The sequence below is a fragment of the Danio rerio genome, chromosome 9 (genome assembly GCF_049306965.1).
Source record: "Danio rerio strain Tuebingen ecotype United States chromosome 9, GRCz12tu, whole genome shotgun sequence".
In the NCBI taxonomy this organism is placed as follows: Eukaryota; Metazoa; Chordata; class Actinopteri; order Cypriniformes; family Danionidae; genus Danio; species Danio rerio.
In genome coordinates, this window is record NC_133184.1 from 13,802,768 (window position 1) to 13,822,652 (window position 19,885).

At 36.8% G+C, this 19,885-nt stretch overlaps 1 protein-coding gene across 2 annotated transcripts in view; it reads left to right on the plus strand.

The window, feature by feature from the left end:
• The window catches only part of als2a (alsin Rho guanine nucleotide exchange factor ALS2 a), a 44,578-nt gene extending 27,267 nt beyond the window's left edge, over positions 1-17,311 (plus strand). For both annotated transcript variants that reach the window (XM_021478854.3, XM_073912535.1), the window contains exons 19-34: positions 302-367; positions 1,290-1,388; positions 1,477-1,644; positions 1,729-1,840; positions 2,166-2,243; positions 3,287-3,414; positions 5,404-5,568; positions 6,797-6,914; positions 7,958-8,115; positions 8,347-8,463; positions 10,208-10,384; positions 13,151-13,196; positions 13,287-13,348; positions 13,443-13,592; positions 15,901-15,997; positions 16,208-17,311. In XM_021478854.3, coding sequence (XP_021334529.1) covers positions 302-367; positions 1,290-1,388; positions 1,477-1,644; positions 1,729-1,840; positions 2,166-2,243; positions 3,287-3,414; positions 5,404-5,568; positions 6,797-6,914; positions 7,958-8,115; positions 8,347-8,463; positions 10,208-10,384; positions 13,151-13,196; positions 13,287-13,348; positions 13,443-13,592; positions 15,901-15,997; positions 16,208-16,246 — 1,780 coding nt within the window. In that variant the 3' untranslated portion in view covers positions 16,247-17,311. The remainder of the gene's footprint in view (positions 1-301; positions 368-1,289; positions 1,389-1,476; positions 1,645-1,728; positions 1,841-2,165; positions 2,244-3,286; positions 3,415-5,403; positions 5,569-6,796; positions 6,915-7,957; positions 8,116-8,346; positions 8,464-10,207; positions 10,385-13,150; positions 13,197-13,286; positions 13,349-13,442; positions 13,593-15,900; positions 15,998-16,207) is intronic.
• Positions 17,312-19,885: the final 2,574 nt, after the last annotated feature.

Sequence of the window (19,885 nt, forward strand, 5' to 3'; positions counted from 1 at the left end):
CTTGGCTTAATCAGAAAGTGAAGTTTGCATCATATGTGCAGTTCAGAAATGCAAATTGCCATATATAGCAGTCACATTGTTTTGTGGCCCACTATATACTTCTCTTTTAAAGACTGTCTATCACATGCTTTGTTTCTGAACAAATCTGCTGTGTTAAACAAATCGTTGACTCAATTTATTGAATGACTCATAAACTAACCAAGGGACCAGCACATATGCATTCAAGATATTTTTTTTGTCAGTAATATCACGCACCCCTTGTTGTAGCTGATTTTACAGTGGCTCATTTTTTTTTTAATAGAGGGAATTTGAAGTGGCCTGATGGGACAATGTACTGTGGCACATTCAAGAGTGGACTGGAAGATGGGTCAGTACACACTGTTATATTTATGTTTACCGATGTGTTTAGTATGTGGACTACTGTTCAAAAGTTCAGTAATTTATTTATTAATAGAAATATTTATTATTATTATTATTATTAATATTATTATTATTATTATTATTATTATTATTATTATTAATTCATTAGTTAATTCATTCATTCATTTTCTTTTTGGCTTAGTCCATTTATTAATCTGTGGTCACTACAGCAGAATGAAGCGCCAACTTATTCAGCATATGTTGTACACAGTCAAGGCCCTTCCAGCTGCAACCCATGACATCCATACACACTCATTCAAACAAATATACCACAGATAATTTAGCTTACCTAATTCACCTATACCACATGTCTTAGGACTTGTGGGGGAAACCGGAGCATCTGCTGGAAACCCAAGCCAACACAGGGAGAACATACAAACTATACACAGAATTGCCAACTGACATAGCCGAGGCTCAAACCAGCGACCATCTTGCTGTGAGGCGATCATGCTACCCACTGCACCACCGTGACCCCGTATTATTATTATTATTATTATTATTATTATTATCATTATAATACTTATTAAAACTATTATTATTATTATAGCAACAGAAATATTAAGCCGCACATTAGCAACATCGATAATCAGAAATATTTCTTAATTAGTTCATCATTATATTAGGTTGATTTCTGAAGAATGGCGTATGAGAGTTTTGCCATCACATCAATACATTTACAAATTTAAATATTTAGAAACTACTACAGTCTCCTAATTTAAATTGTATCAATATTCCACAATATTAGTGTTTTTTAATGCAGTATTAATAAATCCACAATAATCTTCTTTCAAACTAAGCGGAAAAAACATGCTGACTAAACGTTTATACTGTATTGCAAAAATACATTTTAAATTTACCGTTCTGTGTAGGTTTGGAGATTTTATGACGCCCAGTACCACCTTCAACAAGTTTGAGCGTTACCAAGGTCACTGGAAGGAAGGAAAAATGCATGGCTTTGGCACTTTCTGGTAATAATAATGAAAATTTGTATGAAAAATTCCAATGTCTAACTAATAATTTCTACATCTTAATGCTCCAACTGCTCTGTGTCTGCAGGTATGCTTCAGGTGAAGTCTATGAGGGCTCTTTCAGAGAGAACATGCGTCATGGTCACGGCATGTTACGCAGTGGGAAAGTGGCCTCTCCCTCGTCCAGTAGTGTGTTTGTGGGTCAGTGGGTTCAAGGGAAGAGGACAGGCTATGGGGTGTGTGATGACTTCAGCAGGTAAGCACATGTAGTTGCTAAACTGGAGATCTGAAATAACTTCCAGTTATTAACAATTCATAAACTTCTTTCTGTATTTTTTAGAGGAGAGAAGTACATGGGGATATGGCATGATGACCAGCGTCACGGAGACGGGGTTGTTATCACACAATTCGGATTGTATTATGAAGGAAACTTCTGTAATAACAGAATGATGGTCAGTTGAATTGAAGTCATTGAGATATAATACAACTACACTAAACAAAATGTGTGTAGTATTTTGCATTATACATATATATGTATATATATATATATAATTTTTTTATTATTTTCATTTGTTATTTCTTTTGTGGGTGGTTCAGTGGTTAGTACTGGGTTGGAATACGTTGGAATATGTCGGAATACGGCGGTTTATTCTGCTGTGGAAAATCCTGATGAATAAGGGACTAAGTCGAAGGAAAATAAATGAATTCCTTTTTTTTTGCTTCATTTTTTAATTTAAAATTTAAATTTCTGTATATATATTTTTTCATCTGATACAGGGCAATGGGACTCTTCTTTGTGATGACGACACAGTCTTTGAGGGTGACTTTCAGGATGACTGGACACTGTGTGGAAAGGTAACACTAGTATGATGTGACTATGCTTCGTACACCGTAACAATGATATGATCAATAAGTTATGATAACATGTTTTTTATGGTAATTATAACTTAAAGCAAGTAATGTTTCCACTTTAAGTTGTTCAAGCTCTTCAAGTCAGTTTCACTTAATTTAACCCTTGTGTATTGTTAAAATAAACTTTTTTTACCTTTTATTTACGTTACGTTATTCAGTCATTGATTAATTTTCTTATTGGTTTAGTCCCTTTATTAATCAGGGGTCGCCACAGCGGAATGAACCGCCAACTTATCCAGCATATTTTACGCAGCAGATGCCCTTCCGGCCGCAACTCAACACTGGGAAACACCCATACACTCTCATGTACACATACACAACAGACAATTTTAGCTTACCCAATTAACCTATAGCACATGTCTTAAATTGGACTTGTGGGGGAAACCAGAGGACTCAGAGAAAACCCACGCGAACGCTGAGAGAACATGCTAACTCCACACAGAAATGCCAGCTGAGGATCTAGAATTCTAGAATCAGTGACCTTCTTGCTGTAAGGCGACAGCTCTACCAGCTGCGCCACCACGCTGCCCCCTTTTGTTATGTCAGTGGCTATTTTTGCCCCATTGACTTTCATTTTACATTTTTTTTTGATTGAATCGCCTTGACACCAAATAATCATGCATTCAAATTAAGACTCAAAATGGATGAAAACATCCCAAACAGCACACAAGGGTTAAGTTGAAATGATTCATGAGCTTAATTTAATATTGTTTTAAAAATAGTGATTTTTATGAATTATGTATTAGTTAATTATATGCACTTCATAAATATTGGCTGTTTATTTTTTACTTAATTTGCTCTGCTTTATGCACTTCATTGCGCATTAAGAAAATGAACTGCTTTGCTTGTGTTCTTTAATTTGCGCAGTATCAGCAGAACGTTCCCCTTTCATCTGCTCTTTAATGGAATTGCACTCCAGCACTAATTTGCCCTGTTTATTGAATCTGACCGTAAATCTGTCTAAACCACATTTGTGATTTGTGAAGGGAATTCTGTTCATGCCTAATGGAGACTCTTTTGATGGTGTCTTTGACGGCCACTGGGGGTCTGGACTGAGAGTGGCTGGAACTTTTACAAAACCCTTTGAAATAGCAAGGAGAGATATCAAGATGCCGTAAGTGTTAATAAATAATGCATTGGTCTAGTCTATTTTTGTATGTTGTATGATGTTTATGTAAGGGATAATACATGTAAACAGTTGTTTTTGCACAATAAACATATCAGGCTTATAAGGCAGCTTGATATGAAGCAGAGAGCTTTTGTACAAGACTGAAGGCTTTATACTGTGTAAACAACCACCTACAGTAGATGTATATTATGCTGCTTATTACACGGCTACTTGCCACAAAACTGATCAATTAGACACAAGACATTGATCTGAGCTGTAATAATGTACTAGTACTCTTTATTTAATTGTTAATCTTTAGAAAGAAAAAGGTTTCAATTGGACAGATGCAGTCTACACTGACCTATTTATATTACTATTATATTATTATAGCAAGATGGCCCAGATGTTATTAGTTTCAGACGTTGTTACCTGCGTATAACACGATTAACCAATGATTGATAAATCAAAATCAAGTATTCCAGGGAGCTGACTAATAAATATTAAAATGATTCTATGGATCACTGTTAAACAAATACATAGCATGTTTCACAGTAGATTAATGATTTTCAACAATTCATATGTAAGAAGATCTGAAAGAGAACTAAAATTTGTACTTAAGTCATGCTTTCTGTGTGTATTATGCTAAGCATTCAACGAAATTACATCTTCTTAAGTGTTTTAATTTTTAAAGTATTATTTTTAAATTGCTTCTTGTTAAATCTTGCTGAGTATCCTCATAAACACAGTCAGTTATTTCTTAAATAAACCTAAACAGTTGAGAAGGAAAATGTATGTGTATCTTAATATTGGGTCATTAAATCAGCTATTATTCAAACAAGAAAAGACAATAAAATCACTCACTTCTCTTGACTATTTACAAATGCAACATTAAAGATGCAACATCTATCTGAAATAAATTGTGTATTTGTGTACACTACGATGCTGCTGATATGGCATTAAAACGTAAACAAATAAATAAGCACATTTTGGTCGGCTAATCAGACAAACACAAAAACCCAAACATTGCAGTGCTTTCTCATTTTCTTCATAAATAAAACTTGTATCAGAATTGCAGTAATGTTTTGTCAGCTTCTCATCCTCTGAAAAATAGTTTAATGGTCACCTAGCAATCTGTGTACACCAACACCCACCCCCCTTCCCTCCCCTTTGCTCTCCCCTACCCCCGGTCTGTGGTAAGACTGTCAAGCGTTGATAGTTCACGGTGATAAAAAGGTTGTGGACCACTGCCCTAGACCAGGGGTCTGCAAACTTATTTGTATGGTGAGGTGGGGTATTTTGGTTGGTAGGTGTTATCAAGTATGTATGTGAAACTTTATCTATATCACAAATGCATGCAATCACAAACTAAAACAACTCACTATAATATAGAAAGATGTTTCCCACTTATGCTGTAGTAACTGAATCTTAATAAGGATGGGCACCGCACCTGCTCCATCTCAAACAATTTGAACGCAGCAACTGTGTTTGTACCTGATTCATACCCTCATGGAAAACGAAACATTTAGAATACTAGTAGTGGAGCAGCAGGGTGATTCAGGTGTCTGATCTGTGATTGTGCACAAATATGGATATTGGTTCTTAAAGGGGTAAGTCACAATAAAGTGGTACATATAGAGTAATTTTGCACTCTTGTGGCCCAGTAGAAACTCTTTCATGACCTGGTTCTGGGTTGTGCAACCAACCATTAGTTTGCATTTTATTTATGCTATTGCTAATTTGTCTATTTTGATCTTATTACTGACTTATTTACTTGTTTTTACTGATGTATTTTTATTATTGTTTTGCTATTTATATAAATGTTGTCCAAGAATTAAATGGTTAGCAAAGTTATCTTTGATGTATTTATTTATTCTTTATGAAAATCATCTCATAAACATTATTAGGTATCCAAACCGTGAGTCTTGTGATCTGCTGCACCTCTTGTGTACAGTATGTACAGTGTTTGTAAATGTGTGTGCATGTGTGTGTATGTAGTGTGGCTGGTCAACATGCAGTTCCTGCAGAAGAAAAGTGGAAAGCCGTCTTTGAGGAATGCTGGAGCCGACTGGGCTGTGAAACCGCTGGTCAGGGGGCATTGGAGAAAGCCTGGGAGAACATCGCCATCTCCCTCACTGCCAAACGCAGACAACAGAGAGATCGGTATGTGCTATATGTACAGTATACATAGATTTAAATGAATAAGTTCTCAAGGTTATGATGTCTCACTCAAGAGCTTATTTTAAAGTGGTGATCCACAGTGTATTTTTAAGGCTTGATTGTGCTTATAACACTTGTGTGCTCATGCTTCACTTGTAGAAAATCACGTTGTTGTTTTTTTTTTTTACATATATCTTACTTTGATTATATAAAGTTACTCTGCTAATAATAAAATAAACATACCTCCAGGTTGTGGCTCACCATCCACAGCTTCGTCAGTTGGATGAGTTAATAGCCAAATCCAGCGCTGAACTGGGAGAGTTTCTGGAAGTTTGTTTTTGCTAGAGCTATATCTTTTTAATAATTTTCTGTAACATATTTGTAAAATTTAATTGTAAGCAATTCTCTCTTTGTGTCGTGTCCTTTGGAAGCCCAAATACAGATTTTTTTTTGTGCAAATAGCAGTGTTTGGACGGCATTTTAGCTTTTTCTGCTATAACATTACAGTGCATCTGGCCACGCCCCTTCACAGCGCAAGGTGTGTGCGTGAGGTGAATGCATGTAACAGGAAGCCCTTGTGATCTCACTAGCCCGAATGTATTTTTTAGTTGTCTCCAAGTTCGTTCGCTGTAGTCTTCGCTAAACTAACTCTGAAAAAGCCAAAGTCTTCCTTTGCTTTGAACTTTGAACATCTTACATTCAGAGATGTTGTTTATGTTTACACAGCTACATTTCACATCAACTAAATTTTAAAATATGATATTGTGGTGGACCACCCCTTTAAAATAAATAAGAACTCTCTAATAATTAAATCATTTTTAAACTTATGCAAAAACAAACGTTCATGTGCACTTAAATGCAGTTTACCCATACATGAAAATTTAGTTTACTCAACATCCACTTGTTCTAAATTTGTAGTTTTTTTTTTTTTTTTATTAAACACAAAAGAAGATATTTTGAAAAATGTCAGAAACCGGTAGCCATTCACTTTCATAGTATTTTTGTCTTACCATGTGTGTCAGTGCATACTGGTTTCCAGCATTCTTATGTAATATTAAGAATCTTGTATTTATCAGAAAAAGAAAGTCATAAACTGCTTGAGAGTCTGTAAATGACATTTTGTGAACTATTTCTTGAGTGTGTGAAGCAATCATCAGTGACGTGTGTGTGTGTGTGTGTGTGTGTGTGTGTGTGTGTGTGTGTGTGTTTGTGTTTGTGTTTGTGTGTGTAGTTCAGAAGAGTTGAGCCGATCACAAACTAAGATGCTGGAGTGTCTTGAGGTGATTCCTCTGCATGAGGGCCCTGTTACTGCAAATTCCTACAACAACATCCGTCGGTATCTTGTAAAGGTGAGGTGTCCAAAGACATATAAACAATAAAGTCTACCTAACAGTACAGATCACAGCGGATGCCCTTCCAGCTGCAACCCATCACTGGGAAACATCCATGCACACTCATACACTACGGTCAATTTTTAGACCAATTCACCTGTACCACATGTCTTTGGACTTGTGCACCCAGAGGAAACTCACAAATGGGGAGGACATGCAAACTCCACACAGAAATGCCAACTGACCAAGCCAAGTCTCGAATCAGCAACCTTGTCGCTGTGAGGCGAACATGCAATCCACTGCGCCACAGCGTCACCACTTGTGCACATCAGTATAGCATAATATTTGCCACAGTGTACAACAATGAGCATTTTTATGTTACTGTGAGGGGTGGGTTTAGGGTTGGGCTAGGGTTAGGAGATAATAAAATACAGTGAAGCTGAAAACACCAGATTTCTTTTCAAAACGCTCAGCTGTAAGCACTTTAACAATAGTCTGAACATTCAAAGGTTTACTCAAAGATAAAAAGTTTGCCTTTTCTGCAAAATTGGTATTAATTATTCTGCATTTACTCACCCTTTACTTGTTCCAAACAAGTTTTTTTTTTCTGTTGTAAACAGAAGAAAATAATTTAAAGAATGATAGACACCTGTAATCGTTAAAAGGATAGTTCACCCTAAACTGAAAAAAATCTGTTATTGTTTACTCACCCTTTACTCGTTTCAAACCTTCATGAGTTTTTTTTTTTCTCTGCTCAACACAAAATAAGACATTTAGGAAAATATTGGAAACCTGTAGCCATTGACTTCCATAGTATTTGTTTTTCCTACTATGGAAGTTGAAGGTTTTCAGTTTTCTTAAAAATCATCATATGTATTTTTTATTTTATTTTGTGGATATCTAGTGAGTACTGTAAATAGTAAGTAAATTTTCATCTTTGGAAAGTTTACCTATCCTTTAATCTTCCATAGGTTACAGGTTTCCAACATTGTTTAAAATGCCTTCTTTTTCGATTTATTTGAAAGGTAATATTTTTTTGTGGGTGTAAAATCTGTCTTTAGGCTTGTGATACCCCTCTGCACCCACTGGGCTGGCTGCTGGAGACCCTTGTCACCGTGTACAGGATGACTTATGTTGGAGTGGGCTCTAGCAGACGCCTCCTGCAGCAGGCAGTGGAGGAGATCCAGTCATACCTAACACGCATTTTCCACATAGTCAGGTAATACACTCAGGCTTTCCGCTTATTGCTTCAAGATGAGAAACTCCAGTGCCTTAAATGTTGCAAACTTCATAGAAAAAATTTTGCTTGTTGTGAAGTTTCGGTTCTTCTTTCAGTTTCACTGTTTTACTACACTGTGAACTCTGCTAATTGAAACAATGAGGCATAGCATTCATTTCGTAATCTCAAAACCCACAGGATTGTAACAGTTGTTGCGTGTGTTTATCGCAGGTTTCTGTTTCCTGGTCTCCCTGAGGATGGAGGTTTTATTGTGGACTCGTCTTGTTCCTCAGATGAGGGCACAGACTCTCTGAACAGCAGTACTCATTCAGAAGCTCCACAGCAGGGGTAAGAATTCACCACTCTTTCTGAGCTATCGTTTTATTAATACTGATCAATTAATCAGATTACTCCCATTAAGTTGCATTAATAAGGAAGACTGTTCCAAACCTTGTAGGCCGCCAAACATTTATGTATAAATTAGGCATTCAGTTTTTTTGGAAAATGTCCTGTAAGATATATAGTTAGCATGCATCTTTTGCTCCATCAGATGCTTTAATATGTGCTGCTAACAAATTGGCAGACTGCTTGATGTATTTGAGATTCGCTGATTTCCCCAGTTCTTACTTACATTTGACAGGTATTTGTTTCTGCTAAAATAAAAAATACAAGTCATTATTTACCCCAAAATGAAAACTTTCTCAACATTTACTCACACACAAGTGGTTCTAAATGTTTATGAGTTTATGTTTTCTGTTGAATACAAAACAAGATAAATCTTGAAAAAATGCAGTAATTGACATCCATGTTAGGAACCAAAAATACAATAGAAGTCAATGGCTGCTTTTTCCAACATCCATTCATTCATTCATTTTTACTTCAGCTAAGGCCCTTTTTTGATCAGGGGTCGCCACAGCAGAATGAACCGTCAACTTATCCAACAATAAATAAAAGTTAAAAAGGTGTTACTTTTTTATTTCATATAATAAGGTTTTAGTTATGATACTCCCAAAATAATTATGCATAAATCCACAGATTTGTACCACAATTCTGCGCAGAAATAGAAAAAAAATGTCCGCAAATTCCTTCTGGCCCTACTTATAAATAAGTGTATTTTTTATGAAAGCAGCAAGCTTCATGTGAATAATGTAATGGAGGAATAAAAATAGTTTGGTCTTAACATCTGCCTTTTTTTTTTAAAAAAAAAGCATTATTTTAGCATTTAAATGTCAATGTTAGAACCTTAGAAAGTGATGTTTTTTTATCATTATGTGTAGCATAAGATACATTGTTACCTTTATTATGTTTGTGTTCACAGTTTCTTTTTCATTGAACAACATTAGGCAGGAAGAGAAAAAACTGAAAACAGTCACTGCTTTTTACCATCTAAGGGTGCTTTCACACCTGTGAATCGATTCAGTTGTTCCGAAACAGAGATTACAATTGTTACAGTGTTGCTCTTTGCTCTTAGAGCGGTTCGCTTTCACACTGCAAAGTTTCTAATCCGACCAAAACAGCTAAAACAAGTCATGTGCGAGTAAACTCTCCTTACATTGGTCAGAGTGTCAGGGTTTATTTTGCAGCATCCCGCTAAGCTGTCAGGAGAGGAGGTGGTTTGGTGGTGATTGACAGGGTGCATGCGCGCGGCGTGTCTGAGGAGAGACGCGGTGGGCAGGGGTGAGAAGGGTGCGCGACGATGCTTATTTGAGGACCGGAGGGAGATGCGAGATTACTGGGGATTCTCACTGCAATCGATCCGCTCCAGGGTTAGTTTCAATCGAGCCGAGACCACCTCATTCAAGCGATCTCGGAGCGATTACTTTGGCGCGGAACAGAGAGCGATTGCCCTGTTCACATATGCCAAACGAACCGCCCTAACTGGGCAAACGAGATACGTTCCAAAACAAAAGTGTAGGTGTGAAAGCACCCTAAATATAAGAACATACAGAGACGCTGTTTATTATGATTCAGCAAAAAAATATATATATCAAAATATGATTTTTAGCTCTGTCGCCCACTCTTGGTGTTCTTATTGGGTACAGTATACTGTCATAAGAGTTAAACAGGCTTGTGTGTGTATTGTGTGCTGCAGTTGGACCGTGAGCAGCTCAAGTCTCCTCCTGCCGGTGCTACTGCCGAGGCTCTACCCTCCACTCTTCACCCTCTATACTTTGGAGAAAGAGAGAGAGGAGGAGCTGTACTGGAACTGTGTGTTAAGACTCAACAAACAGCCTGATCTAGCCCTTCTTGCATTCCTTGGGGTGCAACAGTAAGTGGCAAAAGCAATGGGACTATGTTGAATAACATCGTGTTACAGTGTGTAAGATGTCTTTACAGTGGGCCCAAGAAGTGTTTGCACTCTTAAGCCCAATTCAAACTGCATGACAGTCACACATATATTATTACACTAATTCACTTTTAAGACATTTAATGACAAAACAAGTGACGATTTAATATGTTCAATGGAAAATCTAGCTCCTACAGACATAGACAAAATTGTAATTTACCATCAGGTAATGCAGTGCTGTTTGAATTGCCATTAATGAACCACAAGCTTTAAAGAGCCCATATTATACATGAAATAGGGTCATATCTTGGTTGTAAGGGTCTCCAACAACAGTCTAATATGCATGCAAGGTCAAAAAACACTTTCATGGTCTTATAATCTGCATTTATTTTTACCTAATTATCCCAGCGACTCCCGTATGAATCGTTCAGTGATTCATTTGTTCCCAAACCCCTCCTTAGCGCGAAGCTAATCTGCGCTGATTGGACCGATGACAGTCTGTCGCGATTGGTCGACTGCCTTCAGTCAGAGAGTGAAATGGCCAATAGCTAATCAGCAATATAAAAAGTAATCACAGTTTATACACGCTAGATAGTGTAGGCGTGGATTTTAGCTGCCACACACACACAAACACACACACACACCTCCGGACGAGAACGCTCCCGCTTCCGCCCGCACCCGCCAGGTTTTAGCCTTAGAACCCGCCCCGTATTCTGCCCGCCGCGCCCGATCCCGCTAAAGAGCGGGGAGAACAAAACCGAAAATCTGTATAAACACACACACAGCACCAAGCATAAAGCTCTCGCTCGCTCGCTCGCTCGCTCTCTCTCTCTCTCTCTCTCTCTCTCTCTCTCTCTCTCTCTCTCTCTCTCTCTCTCTCTCTCTCTCTCTCTCTCTCTCTCTCTCTCTCTCTCTCTCTCTCTCTCTCTCTCTCTCTCTCTCTCTCTCTCTCTCTCTCTCTCTCTCTCTCTCTCTCTCTCTCTCTCTCTCTCTCTCTCTCTCTCTCTCTCTCTCTCTCTCTCTCTCTCTCTCTCTCTCATACGCGCGAGTGCGCACTAACACACAAGCACCAAGCAGACACATCTTTCTCTTTCTCAGGCAGCACGCTCCCGTCCCAAATCAAACCCGTTACCGACCGCTCCGGCGATTTATTCGGAAATTTATTCCCGCGCCGCAGAAATCTGGCGCGGGGACAGCCGCGGGTATGCACACCTCTAACGTTACCACGGAGCTCCATAAACAAAGCAGCACGCGTCGCGTTTTTAACGTGACTTTGCACGCGATAAGAGAATATAGCCAGTTAACCTGATACAGTACACTCGGTTACAAGTAACAAATCACAACTAAATACATTTGCAAGCTAGAGTCAACGAGGCAACAACTTTAACCGCACGTACTTACACTTGAGAAATGGAAGAAACCCATCCTGATGTCCATCAGTAAGTTACTGATCCTTCCTTTAACAAACGCAGATGAAGTATTCTTTGTAGCATGTAGCTTCCAGAAGTTTCCAGTAGTTTCCAACTGCTTGGCTATAATGCTGAGGTTTCATCTTTGGGTAGAGACTCAATATATCCATCTGCAATGTGACTTCAATCGACCGGCATGTTTGTGTGCGTGTGTTTGTGGGTGGGTGTGTGTGTGTGTGTGTGTCTGGGTTACTGCGTCAGAGGGCGGGGCCTCAGGTTTGAAATCTCCCGGGTTTGCGCGTGCACGTGAAAAACTTTGTTTCGTTCGTACGTCATGGCGAAACACCTAATGAGTCGGTATCAAGGCGACTCGTTTGAAGCACTATGAATCGACTCTTTTATAGATGAATCAACAGTTTTAAACACTGTATTCTTACAGATTTAAGCCTTAGCTGGATACTTCACTTCACTTAGAGCTGTGTTACACACTACATGGAGGGGAATTTTCAAAAACCCATAATATGGGCTCTTTAACATCACCGTTGGAGGAAATTTGGAATAGCATATTTTCAGACAGTTGCATATGTTTAAGTGAATGTATTAGATTTAAAATGTCAAATTAACAACAAATTATTTTGATTTAATATGGCAAATGTATTTAGACAGTTCTGTGGTGAACAGTAAGAAGTCAATGCAAAAATGAATTGAAACAATTATTTCTGTAAAACCGGTATTTATAATGCATTGTAAACTACTAAAATAGGTTATAAAGGGGTTAATAGACAGTGAAGATTGGAGACCTACGATACATTATAACTATGGGAACTATAATATGTCGCTGTTTTTACTGTAGTTGTCATACTACTCTATGAAAAGTATTTGTTAAACTTTTTTTATTGTGTGCATCATTATAGGTTAAGAATATCAATGCACAATATTTTGGCAATTTATCAGCCTGTAAAAACATTATCAGCTTCCGAATATGAAGAGTTATCAGTTTATTTTTATCAACCAAAATTTTTATTTCGTTGTATCACTACGCCATTTACGAATACCTGTATAATGCATCATAAATGTAGGATTCACAGAAAGTGTTATCATTAAATTTTAAAAAACAAACAAATTTGATATATTTAAAATTATTATATATATATATATATATATATATATATATATATATATATATATATATATATATATATATATATATATATATATATATATGTAATGCAATAAGGCTGGCTTAAGTATCCAAATAATTTTTATGGATCCTGTATTTTAAGACCAGAAAGTTACAATGGCTTTTGTTATAGTTGAATGTTATCATCTTGTTTTTCAGAAAATTCTGGCCGGTTTCTATCTCTGTATTGGGGGAAATAAAGAAGGTGACGTTTTCTCTCATTTTAAAGACAAAATGTTGGAAAAGTTAACAGTATATAATATCTCATGTTCGATCATTTGGGTTTAATGGACAGGTTCTGCCTAGTACTAAAGACGCCTGCTTTTCCACTGCTGTTGAAACCCTGCAACAGATCAGGTAAAGACAGCTTGGTGCAACAAAATTAGAAAAACCACAGCAACACTTTATTTTTAACACTATCTTTTGAATTACTCCTTTTTTTTTTGTACAGCACAGCATTCACTCCTTCAGACAAGTTGCAGGTGATACAGCTGACTTTTGAGGAGGTCACCCAGGACGTGCAGGCTATTCTTTGCCAGGACTTTTTGTGGTGCATGGACGACCTCTTTCCAATTTTCCTCTATGTGGTGCTGCGTGCACGGTACTAACTTTGATTGCATTTTGACCTTAAAGGGATAGTCCACCCAAATATGAACATTTCTGGTTAATTTACTCACCCTCAGGTTATCCAAGACGTATGTGAATTTTTCCTTCTGTATAGCATTTAAGAAGATTTTTTAAGCTGTATCCTTGGTTATTCCTAAAATGGCAGTGAATGGTGATAAGTTTTTTTTTTGTTTAAAAATAATCCTATGCAAACAGTTCTCTTCACATGTGCGAATGTAGTCCGATTGTAGTCTGAACGTTTTGATGACAAAAGTGCAAAGGCATGCTTGGACAGAAGGTCAGGTTACGCAGTTTGTTGATACAGTAGATATAAAGGGACAGTTCAACCCAATTTTTTTATTTACTCAAACCCTCAAGTGGATCCAATATGGAGCCAGATTCGTCTCAAAAATAATACATTTGCAAAAATCAAACTCAAACATGCACAACACAATTCACGATTAAAAAATCCAATTTGTAAATTCAAAACACAATTTATAAACACAAATTAAATTAATAAATTCAAACCACAATTCATAAAACAAGTAGAAGTCTGAAATATTTTCTCAAAAAAATTGTATGTGTGTTATTATGAACTGTGTTTTGATTTTCCGAATTGTGATTTGTTTATTTACGAACTGCGTTTTGTATTTACAAATTCAATTTTGTAAACGTGAATTGTGTATGAATTTTATTTTGTTGATGTATTATTTTATATAGGGCTCCACAAGTTACGGAAGGCCGCCAAAGCCACTCTTCACTTACCGATCGCATCTATTAACTTAGTGATAACCCCTGCCACCCTCCTACACCTGTTCTTCACTTACTTATTACCTGTCCTAACCCTCAACTCCGTTCTACCCAGTGAGACACAGAAAGGGTTTATATTATGCTTTTAAATATTTAGGTCAAACACCGCTTGTGTTTCAACGCAAAAGGAGACATTGTTTGTGCAGGAAGTCAAATTCACACCTTTTTTCTTTTCTGAAACAATACTTTTTATTCTGCACTTTGATCTCTTTCACAAATGGCTACACACATAATAAGGGGTTATTACAGGATAAGTAAAGCCAAAGTGAAAAGTATGTTTATTTATTTATAATGTTTGTTATAATGTTATTTATAAAGTATGTTATCCCTTGAGACTTTGTTCATCTTTGAAACACTGATTAATGGCGAATTCACACTCCATGACTTTCTAAATCATCAAATTGCCATTGTTTTTACAGTGCATGATCATCTGGGGTAGTATTATGTTGCTGCTGTGTTCACACACTGCACAATAGGGGGGGTCCGGAACTACATTTGATTGCATAATAACCACTGAAGTCACATGGAATGTTTTTGCTTCCCTTTTTGGATTTAGAACCTCTCAGAACCATTGCTGTCTTGGGAGAGCTCTCGGATTTAATCTAAAATACCTTAATTGGTCATTAATCAATAGTCTAAGGCAGTGGTTCTCAAACTGTAGTACGGGTACCACTAGCGGTGCGCAGGTAACCTTCTAGTGGTTACGCGGAGGAACATGTCATATATTTACATGCATATGATGACTATTTTATTGAGGTCCAAGCAACATTTCCAGGTTTTAATGAATAGGCTACTATATGTTAATAGTTAACAGTACAGTGTTAATGTTTAAACTATTTATAATGTTTAAAGTGGCTGAAAATAACAAATATTCTTAATAATAGGAATTAATCTGCCTGTTTTTTTTTAACTGTGCAGGTCACACTTCACAATAAGGTTCATAAGTTAATGTTAACTAATGCATTTACTAACATGAACAAACAATGAACAATACATTTACTACTGTATTTGTTCATGTTAGTTAACTTTAGTTAATTAAAATACCGTAGTTCATTGTTAGTTCATGTTAACTCATGGTGCATTAACTAATGTTAACAAGCACAGACTTGGATGTTAATAATGCATCAGTAAATGTTCAATTATGATTAATAAATGCTGTACATGTGTTGTTCATAATTAGTTCATGTTAGTAAATGCATTAACTAATGAACCTTAATGTAAAGTGTTACCGAAGTGTTACAGAGCTGTAGCTGCTATATTAGGCCTATTACGCTGCTGTATTTCAATACTTTTCAATATGGTGGTACTTGGAGAAACAATTCTTTTCTGAGGTGGTACTTGAAAAAAGTTTGAGAACCACTGGTCTAAGGGAATTGAAATGATTTGAGAGTGAGTAATTAATAACAAAATGTACATTTTTGGGGTAAATAATCTTAATGTACTGTATGTGCAGTTTGTCTGCTCACCTAAAGAACCTGCTTGTGAATGTGCAGGATCAGAAACCTGGGCTCTGAAGTGAGTCTGATAGAAGACCTCACAGACAGCAATCTACAGCTGGGACAACTGGGATTCATGCTGACAACTCTCAAAGTGAGAATTACAGTTTCAGAATTATCCACGCACACTTTTTCACGACTCGTAACTGAGCGGTTAATGTATGACACGACCCCATTTTTTTTTTGTACAGACCAAGGGTTTGATTTAAAAAGCCTTAAAAGTCTTCAAGGATTTCATTCTCCCCTTTCATTCTCTTCCATCTTTTACTCTAATCTCTTTCCCTCTGTTTATTTCTGCCCTCAGGCCTGTTACAACCAGATTCAGCTTGAGAAGACTACATAGGAGGGTCGGTTTGTGAGTCCAGCTGCAGCTGTGCCAACTCGCGCACAGTCTTATGGAGCAGGTGCCATATACAGTAAATAGACACGGATTACAGGTCAAGTCAAGATGTGCTTGTTTATTTCAGGTCTCAACAAGCGGCTCACGTTCTACTCACGGTTACAACATTTGTATACCTTTTCATACTGACCTTTTGACTGACAGACAACTAATTTACATTTCAACACCCATCACTTGACTTAAAAGATTAATTATTTTTGTATCAATAACATCAATATACAGTCTGAATTATTCAAGCACTCAGTATGTGTAAAGTTTTAATAATAACTGACACTTGTGATTATATGCAACCTTTGGTTAAAGTCTGTTACTGGCTCACTGTATGTACTGATACTCAAACTAATGATGCCGCTCTGATTTTAATTTAATCATATTGTAAAAAAAAAAAAAAAACTGCACAAGTGTATCATAGTAGTAAAAAAATACGAGGGGTCTTTACTGAAAGATTTCAGAGTGATTGTAAGCTAATTTGAAACTGATAAAGCTAAAAAACATTTATTTAAATTAAGAGACAAGCGATGAACAGCAGCATTTCAAATATATTGTTGTAGAAAGCACATTTATAAACGACTATTAAAAAGCTTGGCTTCGCTTAGACTTTCCTTGTTTATGTTTTTGAATTAAGTTCACTGTGCCCAGCCTTTCCACTTTAATAATAGCGTGGAATGTTACTGTACTTTGAAATGAGTGTTTTCTACTTCAATATATAGCATGTCATTGATTCCTGTGCTGAAATTTTTAGCATCATTTCTCCAGTCTTTAGTCACATGATCTGCAGATATTATTCTAACATTATGATTTGCTGCTCAATAGCATGATTTATTGTTCTCAGTATTTTTATGGAAACCAGAATACATTTGTTTATGATTCTTTGATAAACTGTTCTAAACAAAAGCATTTAATGTAACATTATACATCTATTTACTCTCACTTTGGATCTATGTAATGTACTTAATGAATATATACAGTGCTTCCCACAGGTTTGAAATATACTTGCGGTGGTACCCAGATTGAAACACATTTACTCACATGACATAAATTAGTAGTTAACTATGTGTGACAAACAAAACATATTTTAATATTTAACAATAATTTTAATTATTATGACACTGTTATACACTGTTTGTTTTCAATGGGTCAAAGTAAAAAAGAAAAAGAAATCCACTATTTCTGTTACTTTTATGCTATTCAGGATCCACGTCTGCCTCTCTCTCTTTTTTAAGTTCAAGCAAGCTTAAATGCCAAAGCATTTTAGATATGTATATAAAATAGCCTATGTAATATATTAACATCATCAAATTAATAAATTTATCAGCAAATGAGAAATAAACGACAGAAAAAAGGAAAAAAAATAGAAATTATTTCTGAAAATTATTGTTATTACAAGGTTAAAACTTGTAGATTATTTAACTAAGGCACATTTACTGTATATATTAAAATGTATTTTATGAAATATATATAAGTATATTGGGCAAAGCAGTGGCACAGTAGGTAGTGCTGTCGCCTCACAGCAAGAAGGTCGCTGGTTCGAGCCTCGGCTCAGTTGGCATTTCTGTGTGGAGTTTGCATGTTCTCCCTGCGTTCGCGTGGGTTTCCTCCGGGTGCTCCGGTTTCCCCCACAGTCCAAAGACATGCGGTACAGGTGAATTGGGTAAACTAAATTCTCCGTATTGTATGTGTGTGTGTGTGTGTGTGTGTGTGTGTGTGTGTGTGTGTGTGTGTGTGTGTGTGTGTGTGTGTGAATGTGTGTGTGGATGTTTCCCAGAGATGGGTTGCGGCTGAAATCCGCTGCGTAAAAACTTGCTGGATAAGTTTGCGGTTCATTCCAATGTGGCGACCCCGGATTAATAAAGGGACTAAGCCAACAAGAAAATAAATGAATGAATGATATAAGTATATTTTGCAGCCAGTTTTGATGAGTCATTTCATCCTCTTCGAGCACATAGTAAAGTTTTTCTGAATCATTTAGATTGAAGAATTTAATTTTTTTTTTTTATCTCGTGGCTGTGCGTGCACGTGTGCGTCAGTTGTGAAAGAATCTGTAAATAGTCTTTTATAAAATATTAATGCAAAAACGCATACAACCTTTAGAAAGCAAAAGCAAAAGTTGAATCCTGAACATTTTAGGAGATTTAAAGACCCGGCCCGGACAAACTTTTTAAGTTCCCAAAAGACATGTCTCTGTGTGTCTGCAGAGCACGTGAGACTGTCTTTGAGAGTGCTAACAGGTCTCTCGCACACAGAAAGAAACGTGTAAACGAGAGAAGATGTTCTACTACTTAATCAATCGCAGATGTTTAATTATATTAGGTGGATACAAAAAGAGTGTAAAAGGATGATAATAATAGAAAAAAAGTGTTATTGAATAGACTTGGGCGGCCGTAAATATACCTATAAGTCTATGTGTGGGAAGCACTGAGATATATATATATATATATATATATATATATATATATATATATATATATATATATATATATATATATATATATATATATAGTGCATCCAGAAAGTATTCATAGTCCTTATATTTTAAATTTGTTTATGTGACAGCCTTATTCCAAAATGGAATAAATTTATTTATTTTCTCAAAATTCTACACACAATAACCCATAATGAAAATGTGAAAACACAATGTAACACTATCTGTCTGAAGGAATATTTGCCCATTCCTCTTTGTATTACCTCTCAAGCTCTATCAGGTTGGATAGGAAGCGATGGTGTACGTACAACCGTTTTTAGATCTTCTGATGTTCAATTGGATTTAGTTATGGGCTCTGGCTGTGCCACTCATGGATATTCACTGAGTTGTTGTAAAGCCACTCCACTGATATTTTGGCGATGTACTTTAAGTCATTGTCCTTTTTGAAGATGAATCATCGCCCCAGTCTGAGGTCAAGAGCACTCTGAAACAGGTTTTCATCCAGGATGTTACTGTACATTGCTGCATTCATCTTTCCCTCTATCTTAAATAGTCTTCCAGTTCCTGCTGCTGAAAAACATCCCCACAGCATGGTATTAGCCTTGTGATAAGCAGTGCCTGCTTTTCTCTAAACGTAACGCCTGGCAATTACTCCAAAGAGTTCAATTTTAGCCTCATCAGACCAGAGAATTTTGTTTCTTATGGTCTGAGAGTCTTTTAGTAGCCTTTTGGCAAGTTCCAGGTGGGGAATAGCTTTCGTCAGGCCACTCTACCACACAGGCCTGATTGGTGGATTGCTGCACAGATGGTTGTCCTTCTGTAAGGTTCTCCTCTCTCCACAAAAGAACACAGGAGCTCAGCAAGAGTGACCATCTGGTTATTGATCACCTCCCTGACTAAGGCCCTTCTCCCCCGATCACTCAACTTAGATGGCCTGCCAGCTCTAGGAAGAGTCCTGGTGGTTTCAAACATCTTCCACTTACAGATGATGGAGGCCACTGTGCTCATTGGAACTTTTAGAACACAGAACAGTTTTCTGTAAACTTCCCCAGCCTGGTGCTTATCATGTCTCAGAGGTCTACATGTAACAGAGGCCAGCTACTAAGTGCTGTCCAGGTAAATCTCACTCCTCTGACCTCTAAAGGTGCTCTAGCGACAGT